Source organism: Ambystoma mexicanum, chromosome 1q (assembly GCF_040938575.1).
Source record: "Ambystoma mexicanum isolate Mex_15411 chromosome 1q, UKY_AmexF1_1, whole genome shotgun sequence".
NCBI lineage: Eukaryota > Metazoa > Chordata > Amphibia > Caudata > Ambystomatidae > Ambystoma > Ambystoma mexicanum.
Genome location: NC_090922.1, coordinates 898744364 through 898766228, shown reverse-complemented (window position 1 = coordinate 898766228; position 21865 = coordinate 898744364). Strand labels below are relative to the sequence as shown.

General features: G+C 42.8%; 1 protein-coding gene across 2 annotated transcripts in view; it reads right to left on the bottom strand.

The window, feature by feature from the left end:
• Positions 1 to 21865, bottom strand: part of SNX7 (sorting nexin 7) — a 305876-nt gene that overhangs the window by 108007 nt on the left and 176004 nt on the right. For both annotated transcript variants that reach the window (XM_069641532.1, XM_069641533.1), the window contains one exon: positions 13394 to 13480. In XM_069641532.1, the coding sequence (XP_069497633.1) occupies positions 13394 to 13480 (87 nt within the window). The remainder of the gene's footprint in view (positions 1 to 13393; positions 13481 to 21865) is intronic.

The following is a 21865-nucleotide window of genomic DNA, read 5'->3' as shown; positions in this document are numbered from 1 at the left end:
AAATTTAAATGGAGAACACTCCATGTTGGAAAGTAAATTTAAGGGCAGCAAGACGGGGGCAGTATAAGCAAGAAATGGGGGCAGGCATTCTCTACACAAAAATGATCAGTCCCCCCCACTCTCCCTACTGCTAGGCCGAAGCCAGGTGTAGGCCAAAGCTTGTTGCCGGAAAGACTGTCTGCTTCGGTCATCGACAGGTCTTCCATCGAGATGTAGCATCGAGTGGCATCCGTCAAAAGATTAATAGATTAATTCTGAATATTATTTCTATGAATGTTTTATATAGCGCAACACTCCCTAGGGTCTCAGAGCGCACACACAACAAACAGAGCAAACAAGTGACACTGACAAGAATAGTCAGGAGACAGACTCAGGACAATGTCGAATGTAAGAACCAATGCAGCACTTTAATATTTAGAATTGAAAAGTTTTCATAGCCTGCTTGAAGGAAAGTCGATATGGAATATTTATCAGATCAGAGGGAATCGAGTTCCAGAGAGGTAGGGCCGACACATCAAAGCTGGTTTTCACCAACCTTCTGTAGATTAAATCAAGTCTTGAGCAGTCTGTTTCGATCATAAGATCGAAGAAATCGAACAGCAGGAGAATTCCGAATTTTCCTCGTCAAATATACAGGGGGCTTGATTAGTTAGGCATTAATGAGTCAAAGATAGCATTTTATAAGAGATGCAATGCTTGACCGGGAGCCAATGCTGGGTTCTGCGAGCCTGAGAGACATGGTCCACTCTTGCAAGTCCACACACCGCTCTGACAGCATTGTTTTGAGCAACCTGCAATACCTTCTCATTTTTTTGGGAGGTGCTGACAAGAAGACTATTGCAGTCATCAATTTTTGAATTCAGGAGAGCACTAGTGAGCGCAGCAACATAAGCATCAGACAGATGAGGCTTAATCTGTCTGATGAGCTTGGTAGTGTAAGCACACACCGACTTGATTTGTGCGACATGCTTGTTCATATTAAGATTTGACACCAAGGGTAAATCTTCATTTTAATGCCTCAGGGAAGCAAATAAATCGTCCACCTTTTGAACTTTTCAACCTTGTAAAGTGCTCAGCGTCGCTCTGGGGCGGGCAGAACAGAACATAAATGCATTAAAACAAATACAACAAATTAAAGGGATGTAGAAAAGCTTCTAATTCGGTCTTTGCTGCGTTTGCAATGCAGACCCTCTGCCTTCCAAGACATACCGCTGAATGCCTGGTCCTCGACAACTTAACGGTATGGTCAGCAGCATACACTTGGGGGAGGACATCCTGGATGCATCGCTCATGCAGCAATGCAGGTAGCAGCTACTTCATTCCTGCCCAATCCCACTGTGAAGTAAACATAGCGAATTCCCAACCATTGTTATCTTAGAGGCAACAGCAGAAGGTGGACCGCTTCCGGCATCATTACTGGTCTGCAGGTTAATAACGGCTGCGCCATAGAGCAGGCTATTTCTTATACGAGTAGCAGGGTGGCAGGTGGCAGGAGTGCCCATAATGCATATTCCTTCTGTGCAATACAGCCGATATCCATCTTTCAGCAGCTCCAGGTAAGAGATGCCAGGTCTGCAAAGGTTTACAGTGTATTATTTTCTAATTGCAAAAGTATCATAAAGAGTGCTACAAATCGTGTTTATCAAATGATAAAATAACTGGGTAGGCCAAACCTATATGGTCTTTGTGCCATAATGCTTTTGTTTTTCTTCCAATATGAAATGTGCTTCCGATAAAGTAAGAAACAATTGCAGTTGTGTCAAATCTTGTGGCAAAAAAGACTTAAAGAAAATGAATTTGAAAATAGGTCACATTTATTTGCAGTGACATATTTTTCCCCAAAGGCAATCAAATTCAAACAGAAGCCCTCTGCACCGAAGCTTTTAGCAGCATTCCATATTCTGAGTAATACAATAGTTGCAGCCATACGAGCCCATGCATAACACGAGCATGAGAAGCGTGTTTCCATGGCAAATGGGAGCACCGCCCACATGTAACAGAAGGGGCTAAACGTCCTTCACAGCACGTGTGGATGATCCAAGATCACGTTAACAATGGACCGATTCTTTCATGCCATTGTTAAGACTGCAAGATGCACACAATGGCAAAAGAGAATTAAAACAAAAAAACCTTGTCTTGCTCAAGTGATATTAAAGTAGGGAATAAAAAGCAATTAACATAGTTGGAATAATTCTCTCTAAACTCACAAAATAATAACCCGAAATCCTTCAAGCAATGTAGATCTGCTAGATTTGAGAAAAGGGGGAAGAGCATGGGGGCGGGTCGGGAGGAGGGGTCACGTGACCAGCAGCTTCGTGTAGATTATCCCTTGCTGGCATTGTAAGACACGAAATATATGGACATTTCTAACACTCACCCATCGAATAACTGGCATGTAAATATGCATATTCCAACAAGGACAGGGCGAGGACAAGGATCCCAGGTGAATGACTGTGGTTCACCAGTCCTCTAAAGCATAACATCAGCCTTTGCACTTGTGACAAGGGGCAATACACCTGCACCCACCCGTATGCTCAAACTGGATAATAGAGAGAATGGCATAGAGAGTACTGGGTCAATCTGTGAGTGTCTGGTTATCTTTCAGGTCCAACCCAAAGCCAGGTTGCCAGTGTTAAGATGGATTTCTGAACTCTGACCTTGAGGGGCAGAGGTTCAGAAGGCCAACCTAGTTTCTTGGAACATGGTAACCTCTGGACAAGCCAGACCAATCAGGGTAGCTATGGCAGGCGGTCAAGACAGTCTCAAGAGGGGCGAGGGTGACTGAAAGACCTCAATGAGCACACAAAGCAAGGACACTTACAAATTACTCCAGACAGGTGTTATATAAAAAATAGACACATTTATTACAAGGCCTTTGTAATATAGACCATAGCAAAGAATCACAATAATACTGAAGTAAACCAACACATCACAATCAACTCGATATATATACAAGACCAGAGGGGTCTAACGGATTAAGAAGCATGAAATATGTAGACCACCTAGATGGGGAGGAAAACAGGCAGTGCAAGTAATCGTAAACCCAGTTCCACATCAAGAATACACCTAACTAAGAGGCAGTCCAAGCCCTACGAAGAGAGGAGCCTTATGCTCAATAGTACATCCACTCGCTTGTGCCAAGGGACAAAATAGGGTCTTTTCAAGGGTCACTAGCAGCTGAGGAAGGTGGATAAGGTCGATGAAGAACAAGTCCCCACTATTCAAGCAGGACCTCCACTTGCGGGCAGAGGCAGGTTGAGAGTGCGGGGTAGAGTCGCTATTTCGCAATAGCAGTGGAAAGGAAAGGGGCCCTTGGGGGCCACTTCATGCGTAGAAATGGGCTCCTGCGCTAGGGGCCACCGGTTGGGGTATGGACTACTCACCGGTCCCTGACGCAGGCAGACCCAGACTTCGCCAGTTCAGTCCACTTCGCTGGCAAGTTCGAATGCGATAATCAGGACGTCTCGACACCGTGCAGTTTCTGCAGTAGCAGGCTTCAGGGTCAAGGTGGTCACAAGTGCAGCGAATTTGCACAGGCCATTGCCACAGCAGGCCAACACGGTAACTGCATTTACTCCGGTCCAGGCGCACTCGTCTCACGTCAGACCTGGGAATGCCAAGTGTACGAAATTCGACGAGGGTGCCGTGGACACAGAGCAAGCAGTATACCAAGTTCGAGGGCTTCCTCGAAACCGCGGCGGTGACAGAGTAAACGTCCTCTGTAAGCTGGTCAGCCCACTGGTTGGCCCAGGGACACTTCCGAAGAGGCTTACTTGCAGGGTTTAATGAAGGTGCCGAGACTAGTTGGTCCCACTATTCCAATGGGTCGAAGTGCCTTCGCAGACCTTCTGGGACGATCAGAGGCAGAGGGGTCTCACAGGACGACAGTGGGCTCAGGGTGCCAAACCTTCCAGCGGGTCACCAGCGGTTCCTCGACTCGGCTTCTTGTTGCAGGATACTTGGCTTCTTGTCCTTTGTTCGTGTGAACTCAGGAGATCGACATGGTAGTGGTGTTTTCGGCCTCCTCTTATCCAAAGTTCTCTTCGCGCCAAAACAGAGAGGACCCAATGGGAGATCTGCTCACAAACACTCACTCCATACGTGGACCAATCACGGACCACGGTGGTCCCAGGCATTCAGGACACTCCAGACTCTCTGGCACCCAGGATGTGGATTGACAGACATCCCAGCCCACATCCTGGAGGCACACACACAAGGCATGCAGAAGCCCGCAAAAGCTTTGGGTTTCGCGGGAAAGTGCATGACCAAATAAGGACTGACCCGGGTCGGCTCGACCTGGGGAAGGTGAAGGGGCAAGGTGGCCAAAGGACAGAACAAAGAACCTCGTAGCATGGCCATTTTGGAGCCAGGCCACATATTCGTGCCAAACGCGGTAAGCGCGGATAATAGGGCAAGAAAGGATTCAAAACAAAAGAAAAACGATAGCTGCCACCAGTCCTGTCCCTGACACATCTGCACAGTTCATAAAAAGTCCAGCGAGAGTTTCTAGGGCCTTTGAAATGACTAAAGACCCAAGGGTGCAGTAATGTAAGTTACATTGCACTCTTGTTACATGTTGCACAAAAGCTGCAACATGAGGAAAGGACTAAGGGAAACAAAGTCTCCCAGTGCTGACTGTCTTAAGGGCATGTCAGTTTCCCCATAAGAAGTGAGTGAAAGCCCAGAGGAGTGCGGCTGACGGATGCGCTTCTCTGGCAACGGTTAGATCATGGTGTAAAACAGCAGCAAAAAGTTTGGGGGTTGACACATGGAGGGAAAATTACATTCTAATATGAAATCTTTCCTAACAGCCGGTGGCAATGATGAATGCTAAAATATAATGTGAACTTTGCCGGCACAGGATGCAATAGACAGATCATTTGAAACACCACCACCATCCTCATCTTATTCCCAGCTTTCTTCTCATCTTTTTCTAGTCCTTCCTTTCTGGTAAGTGAAGTTTAGAAATGGCTAGACATGTTTTTTCAGCTCTTCTTGCCTCTTTACACCTCATTCTGACTGGTTTTCCCTTTCATTAACAAGCCCACTTTACCCCAAGCATTGCTTGATCTGCTAGGTCCTGCCAACTACTTGCCTCCCATAGCAGGTGCCAACCTTTCCCTTCCACTTTTTTTACCCGTTTACTCCTCTCTCTTTGATTATCTCCTCACCTTTTGATGGGGGCTTGTGCCATCATCCATGTGCATTGTGCATGCATTGGGAGCCTTCAATTGTCCCGACAGGCCTCTGCTGGTGAAAGCACTTCATCGTGTTATAGTAGTTATTATTAGGGTATTTATTGAGCGTGGACCTAGCTTCTTAAAGGAAGGGAGAGCTTTTATAATCACAGGAGGAATCACATGGTGAGGGGAACAGAGAAACAAGGGAGTGGGGAGCTAACAGGAGATGGGAAGGTGGGAAATGTGTCAGCTAAAGTTCTACAAGCAACCAGAAGAGGAAGCCATGGGGGCTCTCCCAGTTTCAGGTAGTATGGGAAGTGGAGGGTGTATGGACCCAAGCATTAGGGGGGGAGCCATTCCTTGAAGATGAGGGTCTTGAGCTCCTTCCTGAACTGTAGAGGTGAGGAGGTGAGTTACAGGTTTACAGGGAGGAGGTGCCAGAGTCTTCAACACCCACATGCCTGCGGGCTAGTCTGCACGCCACAAATGAAAAATAGGGTGTAGAAAGAGAAGGCCTGTCTTTTGGCTCTTTCATTCCTGCACCAGCGTAGTTCAAGGGCACTCTCACAACGTACCTCTTCTGCCAACCTCGACCCACAGGCACATCACTGGAGGATTCAGTTTTCGGGACTGTGACTATGCTGCTGATCTAGACAAACTTTGAAATACCAAATTAAGATACAAAGTGGGGTCAGGAAAAAGTCAGAATGAGCGGAGTTAAAAAAGAGGGGGTGTTTAGCCTGACGTGTGGGAAGCAGTCTAGTTGGTGACTGATTGTGGGATGGTGGCGTTGTCAGGCCAGTCAAGTGGTATATGGTCTGTGCAGGTGCTGAGGGCAGGGGATGATGTGAAGACTAAGGGCCTCATCACAAGTTTGGCGGTAGTCCTTAAATCCGGCGGTAGCGCTTTTACTGCCGGATTTAAGGGTCCGCCAGATCACAGCTTCGGCTGATTTCCCCCCAGCTCTGAGCTGGGAGGAAATCCGCCGAGCTGTTACCGATTTTCGGCGCGTTTACCGCCAGCGGGAAATCCGCCAGCAGTAAAAGCGCAAAATTTCCCCATTGAGCCCCAAGGGGAATAGGGAATTCCCGAATGGGCTTAATGGGGAATGGGCAATACCCGTTCTGCCAAACCTGTGATCCGGTGCTAATAGCGCAGGTGGGTTTGACGGTAGGGCTAATAACACCAACGCTTTTAGCGCTGGCATTACCGCCCAACTCGTGATGAGGACCTAAGTCTAGTGTGTTGCCTTTGTTGTGCATGGGGGAAGAGCACAATTTGCTTAAGGCCCACAGAATCAGTCACTACGAAAAGCATGCTTCGAGTGTGGTTGTCGGCCTGTGATTTAGGGATGTTAAAATCTCAGAGAAAGACATTAGAGTGTGCTAATTTGGCAGAGGAGAGTAGGTTGGTGATGTCAGCAATGAAAGAGTCCCTCCTGTGAGGCGATCTTTAGATGCGGTGGAAGTTGATGGATTCCTTGTGCAACAAAAGGAACCGGCATGCAAGTGATACAAACAAGCTTGTTCTGGGAGAGAGGATGATGGAGCGTGACCAATCGGTCCCATGTATGATTGCCACTCTGCCTCCTGCCCTTTCTGGCCAGTCGGCATGTTGGATGCTGTAGGCTTGAGGTAGGAGGAATTCAAAAACATGGGGGGGGGGAACACAATTGTGTAAACCATGTTTCAGTGATGAACAGGGCATCAAGGTTGTTGTACACGACGAGGTCATCAATGTCTGTAGCGTGAACCACTGCTGGGCGATCATTGATCAACATGTGATGGCGTGTGCATGTGTTCCATGTGTGTTGGATAGGGTCAAGGGCGATACTGATGAGGTTTGCTAGGGTAGCTTGCCAGGGATGCCAAGGGAGCTTGGCCATTCAAACCCTAGTCAGAGTAGGAATGGGCTGTGGAGGAAGGAGACACATGGTGATATCTTTTGGAGAGTAGCAGTGTGGCAACTGCTTTGTAGGTGAAGTGCAGGATAGTGGGTGGGGCCCTTGGCCAAATCAGGCCGTAACAGGCGAGTTCCTGGTCTTCGTCCATCCTTTGCTGAGAACGCCCAAGGAGGACTGGTGAAGTAGGGGGTGGGCAGAGCAGCTGAGGGGCAGGGCCTAGTCACGTGACCAGCAGCCTGCTCAATGCTATCTGCCTTGAGCTGACCTACATTCATTAAGTTCAGAGTGGGAGGAGCTATGATTCCTTAGGTGAATTTAGGACAAACACACTCGCCCTTAAGGGGTTAAGTGAAGGCATGAAAGCTGGTGGTGGGCAGAGCAGCTGAGTTGCAGGGCCTGGTCACATGACCAGTACCTACTCAATGTGGCATCTTCTACTAAAAACATTACGCTCTTGGTTAAACTCTCATGTTTGTCTCATGTTTGTGTCAGGGCAGGGCAAACATCTGTTCATAAGTGTGTGTGTGTGAAATTATTCTGCCTTACTGTACTAACTGATCCTGACCCAAGTGAAGACTTAGCTTGAGAAATTGTTCACAAAGAGTGGCACTGCTAGGCAGTCACTGCATTTATGATCTCAGCAACTCACAGCAGTAAAGCCACTGGTCTTTTAGCCACTTGAGCAGTATCTCAGCGAGTATCCTACCTGCAGATTTCAATTTCAGTACCGTCACAATAGTCTCAGGGTGAACATTGGTTCTCACCTGGATGATGTAGTACAATACCCTATCTGTGGGTGAGTAGCTCCTCTGCAGACTGCGCTATAGTGACTGAGTGAGGATCTCCTCTATATACTGCAGTACAGACATTTCCTTGAATGAATGTGTCAGCTGCAGAAAGAATTATATATTTATGGGTTTATGGGCGTGAAAAATGTCTCAAAAGCAAGTGCCCTGGATGATCTAAATCAGCTTCAACAAAAAGAGCTCAAAGACAGAATACCTGCTACTCTGGCTGCAAACCTGTTCAAAAAGTTATTCAGTTATGAATACCTCTAAGAGAGTCCTTCAGACAACAAGGGCTGGTTTCCTGCTGGTATCGGGCACCCTTGCTGCATGAAATCACTACCCCTCTTCATCCCTCAAACCAAGGGCTGCCTCAGAGAAAACAATACCAGCATGCATTATTAGTTCAAAGACTCCAATGTTAGATTTTTGAAGCACCTACTCCATTCACTGTAAATCGATGGCTAGGCACTTGTGAACAACATTTACACATCTTATGCTCAACCACGGGTCAAATAGCAAACGGTTGGGTGCTTGTTGCAGAGATGTGTGGTCCCATTGTCATGCTCCAGGGCCAAATGAGTGTTTCATTTTGAGGGATCAAGAGTAGGACTCGGACACATACATTTTATGCGATTGTCAGACATTAAAAAGAAAATGAGGGATTGGGAAAATCCTGCTCATAAACAATTATGAGGTGTTGCCTGCCTCAACAAAACTACCGAAGGTCTGTGTCAGGATGTTTGAATTTAAAGAGTTCCTGCTGCTCCTCTTGGTAGCGCAGCAAACATTTCTCGGCCCAACCTCTCAGGACGCCATCTTCTACAGTCTCCTTGCTTCGGACTGCTTCAATTCCTCCCATGAACCAACCAGTAGTGTTTCTTTTAAATGTGCCGGCACCTCTTAGTAGTTTCCAACGACTTGAATGAGTCGTTGGTTTGCTGCCCTTGGCGATCTTCATTACTCCATCCATCTTCCTCGTATCAGTGTTGTAAAAAGGGGGAAGAGGATTACATAAGTTTCAGGACTGGTTGTCTCAGTGTTATACAAGGGAGGAGAACACGCATAGGGATGAAGATCAACAATTAGTGGAGGTTCTTTATCCATATCACAATAGGCCATAAAAGAATGGAAGTATAGGTAAATACTTGTTGTGACCCTGCTGACTCACTTTGCTTCCCCACGAGTTGTCCTCCCCATATAGTCCTCCCACACATAGCCACTCCCAGGGTCAGAGTCAGGTAGCTTCTGCCTTTCCCTGGTCACATTCGGGGGGGATTTCCCTCGGAGAACCAGTGACTAGTTTGCTACATTCATCACAGGAGGCTGATATAATTATCCCTTTTCATGCACACAATTTAACACTGGCTGTGCAAGTTCTCCAGGTGCGTGGCACGTCTACAAGTTACTGTGTTGGAGAACATTTACCATAAGTGTTTGACATTATTTTGCACCAAATACATCTCTTGTATTGTTTCTAAGGTTTTCTTTACAGTTTTAACTTTATGCACTCATTGGATGGGTGACAGATAGTTTTTACTCTCCTTAGAAGAAAAAGATTACTTTTACTCTCTTGCATTGGCATTTACTTTCCAATTGTAAACATTATGAGTACAATACTCCTACCTCAATAGCTTACTTGAAGGTTGCACATCCCCAATTTGTATTCAGATGTAGCTAACTTCCTTCCTCTTGTACTTAGTCATTTGCTTCCCTTGTCTGGAGGTGAAGCATAGGTAGTGACAGTGCTAAGTTGCCACTTACATGCTAGTGCCACTGCATCATGTGCCACTGAAGCCTTTGAAGTCTGGTTTTGAGTGGTCTCTCAAAGAAACTTTTATTATTGCACAATGATTGAAGTGTTTTACAGGTGAAAATTGTCATATTTATTTATAGCTGTGTCTTTTACATGGATCTTACTAGTTTATATTTTGTGCACGGGAATAATGAAAAGGTTGGGCAATGCTCCTGTGTACACTTGCTAAGCTGGTTAACGATCTGATGGATGTTTGTCTCGTGTTACTTTACAGAACGGATTACAAATTGTATGTCATTTTAACCTGTTTAAATAACAAAAAAAGTTGTGCTTCATTTAACCCATTATTTTAATGGTGTTCGAGGTGGGACCTCCAAACCCAATACTGATTATGGTTTGGAGTCACTCACACTAATTTCGTGGAAATAACTGCAAATGGAATAAAAAAGAATAATCAGCAGCTGGCCACTTGTGTCCATTTATCCATCCTTATTCAATAAAAGATTTTCCCCGATCAGATGTATGAATGTATCTGTCCATACATATTCAAACTATCAATTGCCTTTAACTTTAATTCCTTTGTCTTCTAAATCGTACATCCCTCCAGCACTATACACATACTCATTCATAGTGATGCATCACCTCAACTGCACACTCTCTCCGCTCTTGACTATGCCTCCCCCTCTATGTGCCTCCATATGCTCATATGCATGAACTCAGCAATTGTTGCGTCATATCAATGGCTGTTCTTTATGCTCTGTATTTTTAATGTATGTGGTAGAAGCACAGATTATTGTAGAAGCAAGGAGGTAAGAGTAATCATCAGTGTAAATCGAACGAGCAGACACCCTGCCAGCTTTCAAGCAGTTGCACCTTTCAGCAGAATAACTGTGGTAGTGGCAACTTTATGTATAATGGCAGCCTGGACACAGAAGACTTGGGAGAAGGAATGCACAGTGAATTTGCATGCAGCCAATATCTGGTCTTTTAAAAAGGGCTGTGGACTGTTTTAGGCAAGATTGTATGCAGTCCCCTTTGGGTGCACTACAATAACCTTGATCTCCTGGCAATAGGGACCCAACCTTTGGTATAAATCTGAACTACACAGGTTGGTAGTGTGGCTGAGCAGCCAGGCTTTTCTCAAGAGGGGTCAATGTGAGCAGTAATGTTGTGACACAGAGTTTCACAGTACAGTTATTCAAATAAACATTTACCCTCCTGGTTTCTTGTTGAAACAATTATTTATTTATGTCTCAGTTGGTTGTATAAGCCTTCTTCAGAAGGGAGAAATATATAGGTAACTCTTATAATACACTTCAAAACACACTTTGTTTCTCTAAATCAGATGATACCCATTGGGGATGGTCACACAGACACTTCCTACACCCTCAGGTGACTTAAATAGCTGGGACACTGTGGACATTGATTTATCACTGGCACATTTAGACAATACTGAGTTAGGTGTAAAAGATAGAATAGAGGAATAAAATAAAGATTAACAAATAAGTCATGAATTGGTAAGTACTTTCCAAAGAACCTTCCAAAGCAGAGTAAATTAACCCTTTCCTGGGGAAAGGCCAAAGCACAAAGTCAGAGGTAAGAGAAGTCACTCTGGGAGCCAGGACAGCCAATGTTAATTGCACAATGTCAAGGGGAGCTGAAGATCTTCTTTGTAGGTAGGTAAAAAGTTTTTAGAAATGTTTTTTGAAAATAGAACACTTGAAGGGCCACATGCTGGGAGGCTTGTGAGGGGCAAAGCTTTAGCAACTCTGCAAGGTAACCAAGGCAGGTGAGAGCAAGTAAGGCTACACAACAAGAGTTATGTTCTCTTAAACTTTACAGTACCTCTGGTTAGAAAAAAATGGTTCCAGCTGGCTTCTGTTCCTGTACAGCTCGGCAGATCCTGTTGTTCCTGAGCATCAGTCGTGGGGACAAGATGGAGGACATCTGGGGACTCCTGCTCTGCAATGGGAAGGTCAGCGGCAGCAATGGGCAAACTTCAATTCAGCGGTCCTTCGGTGTTTCAGCTCCTCGCGTCTGACAGCAAAGAGCAACACTGCGGTTCTCGGAAACCACTTCACACTTTCCTCGCATCTGGCGTGCAGCACTCTGTTGATTGAGGTGGCTCAGGCTTGGTCAGTCCTGCATCAGGGAAGTCTGGAGGATCTGCCTAGCGCGCAGGTCTGACTTAAAAGCAACACACTCAATCTGGTGTTCCTCTCCCTGGCACTTCACTTCCAGCAGCAGCAGCAGTGGAAATACAACCAGCTTTGAGAGGATGTCCAGGCGGCTTTGCTTTGCAGTTGATTGGTCCCACCAACTCAAAGGGAGAAGTCGCCCTTGCAAGGGTTCTCTAGTCGAGGCGAATTCAGAGTTTCAGCACAGCAGCAGGGCTTCACCGGGCAAACGAACAGTGCAGGAGTTGCAGCAGGTGTCTCTTCCAAGTTCTTCTTCAGATTCCTTCGTCCAGTGGTCGACTCTGCCTTCCAAGCCATAAAGCCTCACCTTTTCTGCAGGTTTCTCCCATTCATTACAGCCTAGCTGTCACTCACACAGCTGGGTGACTGTCCTTGCCAGACAGCCAGCCAGCCAGACAGCCAATCACCTTTGGGCGCATTCCTGTAACCAAGGGGATTAAGCAGAGGGAGTTTTGGGCATTTCCCTCACTTCCTACCCCTGCCAGACATACTGGAGCCAGAGGCAGGCTTCACTCTTGAAACCCGCCAAAGACAAAACAAACAAAGGGACCAAACCTGGTTTAGCACACAGAGTAAATCTCAAGAAGGACCTTTCCAACAAGAAATGGTGAACAAGAAGACCAGGGCCATTTTGACAGAAAGGGCACCCATGGGTGCCTTAGTGTGGCAGTGAACGCAGCCCGCGGTAAAAACACACAATGGTAGTAAAAAGTTAAACCACTACTACCAGCCATTAATTGTAGAAAGGGTAACATAAGAATGTTACATGAGAAACTAGACAAAGGGGATACTAAGTAACTCCTCCAGCACCCTATGGTAAGTTAGTGTGTGCTGGGTCTAGAAAGTTACACATTTTAAGTAAAGTCAATTTCACTTCACTGCTCTTGGAAACAGTAGTTTCACCAAGAGAAGGTATTTAAACCTTTGGGAAATCTAAGGGACTTCCTTATGCCACTGCACTGAAGGTGCTGTGTGACACAATGTAAAGATGATGCCTATGGAGTTTGTCAGACTCCAAAGTCAAAAGAAGCACAGAATAAATCACATTAAAAATACATGAGAGTCCTAAAGTCCAGCAAAAGAGCTGGGGGTCTCTAAGGTAGAAGGGAAGTAACACATTTTTGGGAATTCTCCCTAAAAGACTGGAGTGTGTGATGTTCGAAATAGTGCAAGGTTACCAGAATATTGGGTATAAATGCACTATACAGAAAAGAAGGAAAACTAAATGGAGGCTAATCAAAGAAATGTAGAAACATGACTATTGATTAACTGGGGTTACACTTTTAACACATTACAGTAGCTAATGCACAGAAGATTTAACAATTCTTTTTGTGTATCATTATTTATTGGCTGGTACTCAGCATACATCAATTAGTTTACAGGAAGAATGATATGTACTCAAACAACATTTAAAACTGGTCAACAAAGACACAATCTAATGGCTACTATAGAGGAAGCCCCGTTTACAGGAGAATGATCAGCGGAATTGTAGCTATGATGAAGAGCTCAATTTAATTTTGGATTCTCCAACATTAAAATATGAACCGAGAGAAGGCATCACACATACTTACTCTTTCTGTATCTGTTTTTTTGTTGGCCACTGCATACACTTTGCCATCAAGTTCAGATTGCATTTGATCTCTTCGTTTCATTACACCCTGAAAGTAATATTTAACAGTAAGATAGGCCTTCAATATGTCGAACACATTTAATTTATGTCTCAGTTCCTATAATACACAACTCTATTGTAAAAAGGTCAACAATAAATGCACTGCACTGATGAATCAAATCAGAACTCTTAAGAGATCAAATCACTGATTTTCCAACACGAACACATAATGTCCTACATCATCATACTTATTTTTCTTCTCAACAAGCAGTACAATTAACAAATAAAATAAATGTATAAAAGTGATTCAAAAGGCTCATTATACATTCAGAAATGCATCCCAGAAACATCAAGTTAATTATAGAATTAGACCATCCCTTTTCGGCTCTTAAGCCTTTGCACAATAAATATAATACATGAAAACAATTGCTGAAATAAATATTCATAATTATACAAACGTTTAAAACCATATTTCTCTTGAATCATATTGCCACCTTATTTTAGAAGTCTATTTCTCTCAGCCCAAGCTCGAACAATTACGTTTTCAGCAAAGACCACATCTGATAACGGCTGCTCTCAGGGATCAAACTGAATGATCAATCAAGTTTTTAAATCCTTACGACATATATGTTCATATGTCTGGCAAATGAAAAGATTTGTTGCAATGTTGCTATAGTATTATCACAAAAGCGACAGTGACCAGAAGTCACTTTACCCCAAAATGTGTTAATTGAGGCAACTGGTAGAATGCCAAACCTCGCCTTAAGGTATAAGAGTTTTGCATAAAACCTGTTAATGAGAAGCAAATACTTATCCTTTATATGGTATGGTTTTAGAACCAAATAGGCCGACTTTGTAAATACTGCTAGGCAGAGTTTAATCTTCTTACTTGGGACCCAGTCCTTATGTGCTTCAAAAATTATTTACATCCAATTGGTTATTGTTGAAGGATTACACTACAGATCTCTTAGGTTCAGCAATCTTAACCCATTCCTAATGTAACTGAACCATGGGAGAATGGCCACACCACAGCAGCCCAACACATCAATTAACCCTGCTCTAAATTGTATTCAACTATTGCATGACCACAGGCTGACCCATAAGAATGAAGAATTCATAGCAATATGATCTTCAATAGAGGCGGGTCCCAACTCCATATTGAATGAAACTCAGTGGGAGGAAAAGTAACCTTTTAAAAAATATATTTCAGGTAGTGGCCAATGTTATGACTTTACAGTGACCTCAATTCTGACCGTTAGAAGGCTGTGGCAATAACCTGGGCTCTCTAATATTCCAATGGCGGGGCAAGAATATTATTCTGAAAACAAATGGACAAACCAAATATTGCTTTATGCTTTTCCCCTCATGTTAGGGCGGAATTTATGTTGTAATACTGTGTGAGACTAGACAACACTTATCTGCTTGGTATTAGGTAACCCACCTTTTGGTATAGGCCTGTACTACAAAAAATGGTAGCATGACTGAGCCGCCAGGCTTATCTCAAGAGGGGAAAATGTGAGCTGCAGAGCTGTAGCAATGAAATTTGCACATACAAGTAAGCCAAATAACACTTACACTCAAGGTTTCAGTTATAAATGATTATTTATTTAACATCAGTTGTAAATAAGCGTTCTTTAAAAAGGGCAAGATATGTAACAATCAAATATACTTTAAAATACTTTTCCAGAATCAGCACAAGTTTACTAGACACGTCCTACTCCCTGAGGTGATTTCATTCACAAGGACAGTAATTGCATTTATGTATCACTATTTATGCTTTGCAGATTCTGAGGTTGCCCACAGGAATGGTTAAAGGAAGGAAAAAGTTTAAACAGGTTCTCAGGGCATGTGAGTATACTTAAAACGTCCAATGAAGTCTAGACAAGCCTTTCCCAACAATAACAGTCTAAAAACAAGTTACCACCTATGAGGGACAGACATATCAAAGTCAATGGACTAGAAGAGTCTGCAGTGAGCCAGGTCAGCCAAAGACACTTGGAGAACAGTCTATGGTGCAGAGTCACTTCTTAGATAATACAAGTCTTGCACAAAGTTAGAGAGTTTTGTAGAAATCACTTGTAGGGTCACAAACTGTTACACTTGTGAAAAGCAGAGTTGGAACCAACTCTAAGGTAAGCCAATGCAAGCCTCAACTGAGAAGAGCACAGCTACAGCACTGAGGTGTAACCCAAGTCTAAATAGTACCTCTAGTTTATAGAAGAGGGGTCCAGCTGGATTCTGTCCTGTTGCAGTGATGCAGATCCAGTGTTCCTGAGCCTCAGTCGTGGGCACAAGAGGGAGACTGTCTGGAGGACTCCTGCAGCAGCAATTTGCAGGTCGTCGGAAGCTACAGGCTCTTTTCGGATCAGCAGCACTTTGCGGTTTCAGTGCATGGTAAACATTACCACTGGGGATCTTGGATAATGGTTGGGCTTCCTTCACTACTTGCTGCACTCTGGTGAGGGCCCTTAGGAGACTTCTGGAGTTTCTGGTTGGATTGCAGACTATTTACTAGACTACGTATTTCTCGACTCCTGGCACTTGATTCTTGCTGCAGCAAACAAGTATAGCCAATCATGAAAGGTCGTCCTGTGGAGTTCGTCTCGGGCAATTCAAAGGTCCAGGAGGATGCAGCAAGCTTCGCTCATGGTTTCTTCATCGGGTGTTTCTCCCAGTGGTTGACTGACTCTAATACCCAAATTATCGCCTTTTAAGCAGGTTTCTCCCATTCATGCACAGCCTAGGCTGTCACTCAAACCGAACGGTGGCTGTCCTAAAAGGACAGGGGGGATTCAGCCTGCGGTAGAAAGCACATTGGTAGGAAAATAAAACCACTGCCACCAGCCATTTAAATTAGTGAGGGTAACATAAATGTTACATGAGAATGTAGGATAAGGGGCTACTAGGTAATCACCCAGCACTCCACATAGGATGGTGTGTGCTGGAAATACAAAGAGAAAAGGTAAGTAAAGTCATTTTTTCACTTTACTCTTCTTGGGAACAGTAGCTCTCACAAGAAAAGGTATTTAAACCTTATGATAAATCACATTACACATGTTCCGAATCAAAAGCGTTGCCCACACTATGGAACCCAACGGTCAGCTAAAATATTGGATACTGACTGTAAGTAAGCAGGGTACTTGGATGTGTTACCTCATCCCATGCTTCCTATTCTTTGTACATATGTCACAAAAGCACTTTGAAGCATTCCCCTTGCATGGGTATGAACTATACCAGTCATTACTTGTACATAGTATAAGGGCACCAGATATTCACACAGCTAGAATGGTTTTCACGCAATCTGCATCCTTTCCAAGATTTCAGAATCACAGTGGGCATATACCTTAACAACTTATATGGTAACTCTTTGCTATACGAAAAGGGTTTCACTCAGTAATTGTATAATCCTATCCAACAATATTAGGATCGGGTATGTTGCAAACAATCTTGTATTCACTGCAAAATAATCATGTATATACAGATTCAAGACATTTACTTACACTGCCCATAATATCATGGTGAAGCTTTACATATGTTTTGCTTGCAAATAATTGTGGGTATGCTACAATCCATCACTTTTTACAGAGCCCTGTACACTAATATTGGAGGCTAGCACAGGCAACAGGGAAGGGCACAGGAGAACACTGCCTGGCGGTCAACAAAGGTTGCTGGTCAATGAACCAGCAACTTTCAAAATCCAAGTTTGACATTTTGGCAGTACACTAGAGGGAAGGAAATGTGTTTGTTTGCTAAAGCTAGGAAACTCTAATAACAGTCTAGGAAACTGCATCTTCTGTTTCTTTCTATGCTCAGCTGCTAAAATCTTTTCAATATGATCATGTGTAATGTGTTCATTGCCCCACACATCTTACTTAACTTATAACCGGGAATTGCAGAAGGGGGGGCCTAGTTACAGTAGAAGGCACCCAATTTGTTGTACCTCTGAGCATTGCTGCCATCACATTAAAAGGCAAATATATGTGATTTTCTTCAACAGGCTTCATAAGAAATCTCAACAAGGCTTTTGTTGAATTCTGTATAGTCTGTGGTGAGGAAGGGTGGGCAAAACTATAGGCTGTGTTATGTGCACTGTTATTTCACTTTCTATTTGAGGATTACAAGCATGGTTCTGATAAAATGTTACTCCCTACTTGGAATCAAATGATTTTTCAGGGACTAAAAATGCAAAACTATTGCTTTTGCCATTAGGGATACTTTATGCTTATTAAAAGATGTTTGAGGGTAGAAGCAGGGAGTAGGCCCCCATATTTTCATTTCCAGTTATGTTGGCAAATTGTCCTGTTTTTAGGGAGTCAACATATGTGGTGTTTATGCCTCTTAGCTGTAAGGCTGGTTTTGAGTAAACGCTGTCACACCTCTGTTCACAGGACAATGTAATTTGCATAGTACGCAGGGAATTTTGATCATCAGTAGCTATGATACAATTATCTTCTTTACACAAAATATGAGAGGCATGTTCTCCTGGTCCTTAAATTAGCTCATTAAAGTTGCACCTGAATTCCAACTGGCATGTTTTCTGACACAGAACTTTTAGATGCCATTAATACATCTGCAAATATTGAATCTTGTCTGAATTTTTTGCCAGTCATATCAGTTATGATAAGCAATGTGTTTTTTGTAATACACAAGTGCATTTCCCCAATAATATAAAGCACTTTCTGCACGGTCTCTAATGTTGAGAAATGAAGACCCACAGATATTGTTTATACTGAACATACAAGGCATTTTATTGTGCATACACATTTGTCTCTGCAAAGGTGTATTGTTCTAGCTGCTGTGGATGATCTTGAAGTCTTGGCCTGATTGGTGAGCACTTTACAAACCACACATAAAATATTTGTTTTTTTAAATCTCTGTGGAAAAAGTGCTGTAAAATCACCTTTAAATTTATTTGTAAAGGATTGAAGAGGTTAGGAAGGGAAAATTCCATTCCAAACTCTCGCCGTAGATTATAGCTCATTGTGCATGCTCACAGAGTGGCTTACCTAGTTAGTCAGTTGCCCGCAAGAAAAATGAGGGGTGCACACCAGAGTCAATCATTTCCACACTTGGAGAAAAATAATTAGAATGAACATTGTCCACATGGATCTTTTATGGTCTGGGAGTCTTACCTGAGAATTTACCTAGAGAAGCACATACTTCAGATAATGTAAATTCAAAACATCCATTGACAGCTTGATTGAATACTGTGCTCATGTGCGTCTCAATATTGCCAGAAAAAAGTAGTCTTCCCTCCTTATAGAGTATAGAAAAGTGTTTGAACCACACATCTTATGTGATGGCTAATTCAAATGGACTCCCCCTCATTACTGGCTCCTTGATTAATGATTTGCAAAAAGGCCCTGGAACTTTAGAAACAGATGCACACATCAATGATTCCCATAGTCTTTTATTCACTCTACCCCCATTTTAAGGCTTCTAGCCGATTTTAAGACTTTAACCAGTTCACCCTTTTCCTTCCCGCAGTCACCGTCAAACCAACTTTCCCTATTACGCTATGATCTAGAAACCATCTTTATAGGTTGAGTCAAGAGTCTAAGAGAGCAACATCTTTACATGGATTCTATATAACCCAAGCAACCACTAGTGATGTTCCTAATACTAGCTCCAATATGGGTAACAATGTACATTTGGTGGGCCTATATATTAATATTACGTTCATCCCATCTTAATCTTCTACTATTGACACTACGTAGGACTTGACCAGATGATCCAGCAGTCACTGTCTCTATAACTGTATACTTCCTGTAACATTGTTTAATGTACTAAGACAACCCCCATGATTACTCTAACTTCTATATCAATATTCTGTAATATGTACACAAATCCAGTCAGATAAACATATTGAAATATAATCAATATGACAATTTTTTCAGCCTTGTAGTAAGTGGGATGGGGTGGACTGTCACCACTAATCCTTCCAATGCCGGCACATAACCCCAGCTTGAAAAACACTTAGGCTGTCTGAACTGCACATTTATATTGTTGTTACAAAGTAGTTAAAAACAGTATGTGTCAAATAAGAACCTTCTCTTCTACAAAGCTGTTCATTTCCATCAAGGGCTCAAATTGCAACTTAGTCACTCAATAAGAGAACACTCAACATTGACCCAAATCTATTTAACCACTTTCCTAATAGATTGTCCAACTTATGCATAGTATCCCCCCGTTTGATGCCATATGGGCGGTTATAAATATTAAACAATAAAAATCTACTTCCAGCTGTTAGTTCAAAATGCAAGCTTTACAAATCTAAGGAATCAGTTTCTAGTTTAGTAAAATGCGCAATGAGTTCTTTGATCAATTTTATGTTTTTATTCAACACCCCCCGCCCCCACACTTGCATGGACACTGTTAATTATGTTAATCACTTCGATAGCTGGGTATCAAAACTAACATAACCCTTCAGGGATTTTAATGTGTGTGCCCATGTTTCTCGAAAACAAACTATACCAAACCTCTTTATAAAATGTGTCCACTCAGGACCATTTAAGTTTTTAGCGAATTCATCGATTTTCCGTGATGCAAGCACAACCTCACCCTTAAAGTATTTCTCAAACAGCACAGTAATCATTGCAGCACAAATGTAACAAATGGGGAGCAGCATGCCAATTAGCTGGCTAAAAAGCAAAATGTCCATTTATTTTTGTCCTTAATCCTTGCCTTGCCACAAATATGCAAAAGCAAACATAATTAATTTTGAAACACTGCAAATGAAAACATTTTAAAAAAGGGAATCTTATGGTATTTCAATAATGCAGGTGAACAGAAGGACACAAATCAATCTCGTTTGCTGGAGTTTATTGTAAAAAGAGGCACCAGCCTGACCAAAAAAGAGGTATGTTAGGGGGTTGTAGAGAAGAAATAACCGAAACAGAATGATCACTAGAAGAAGTATGGCTTTCCAACATAGCATCGGTAGGTCAAACTACTTGAGAATTTAAATGGTAAAAAAACAACTGGAGCTTTAATACTGTAATTGGCTAAATAAAGTGGAGATTGGACCTCAACAAGTATCAAGGTGCAGTTAAACCATCTCCTCTGAGTTGCAACATTACCTTGCACACTGAATAAGGCAGACATTCACTTTTGGGATTATTCTGTCTGGCAAACTTGTGGGTTCCGTAACCATTTTGCTGGCATCTAAGGGTTTAAGGTGTATCCATTTTATTTTGGGAGCAGAGTATTTTCTAAAGATGTTCCCCTTACAATGGTTCCCTTTTTCTTGTCTGTTGCCTCACTAGTCTTGAGGTTATGTTATTTGTTTAGTGCCTGTGGGGATGGAAAACCGTTCGGAAGGCCTTGCATTCAAATAAGAATTAAGATTTAGATGACTATTCCATTACTAGCAGAGATGATTAGTTTAAAACATTATTAAAAATCATGCATGTTCAGACGCAGAGATGACTGCTATATCAGTGATTATGTGACAGCTGAATTTTTTGTGGGACACATCTGTATTCTATGGGTCGCAGTACAAGAGGCGGACAGGTATTTTAAATAGTCTATTAACCCCAGGGCAACTGTCCACAGTTGAGGGCTCTGCTATACTTTACATGCAGTTCACTACACAAAATGTTCCAATCAAATCTTTGCATCCCACCAAATGTATTCCAATATTAAAAAGACAAATTATTATAGAACATGAATGAATTTAACAGTACTTAACAATAAGGTGCAGAAATAGTGCAATATACACATTTATTATACTATGCAAGCATTCCATCATTTAAGAGTTATCACATGACCAATACACTATGATCAACTAATATTCTATTAATTCAAGCCATGTAAATCTCAATTTGTATCATGTTTCTATCCTATATTGTGTTTAGGTTTATGTTGATTATTTCTTTTGTGCACTGGGTACCCAAAGGCTTATGGGCGCATACAACAAAGAAACAAACAATACAAACAATTCTTAGAGCAAGAACAAAAATGAGCAGCAGGGGAATATGTCATCAACACAATACAAAGCAAGCAACAAAAAAGCATAACGTAGGAGAAACCACCTAAAGCCGAATAAATAATCAGATAATCAAATTACAACAAGTGGATCCCCTCGGCATATATCTACACAGTCTTAGGAAGGCAGGTAGGGAACTGGACCCACACCCCACCAAGACGCAGTCTTTATTGTCGTATGTATTCCAGTCTCTCAGGTCCATCCTACGGAGGATTTTAAGATCTGATAACCTGACCACACTGTTCTTGGTCTAAGCCAGGCTAGGACCTTAAGTCGTAGGGCTTCTTTGGGTTAATGCCCCTTAACCTTGCTAATATTAGTGATGATCAAATTTCTCGGGTCTAAGACAAAATCCTGAGTGTTCGTGTCTTCTATCTTAGGCATCCGGCATTTTCTAATACGCAGGTTCTGGGAGGAGCCCAGCTTTGGAGGGGCATTCAGTTGATT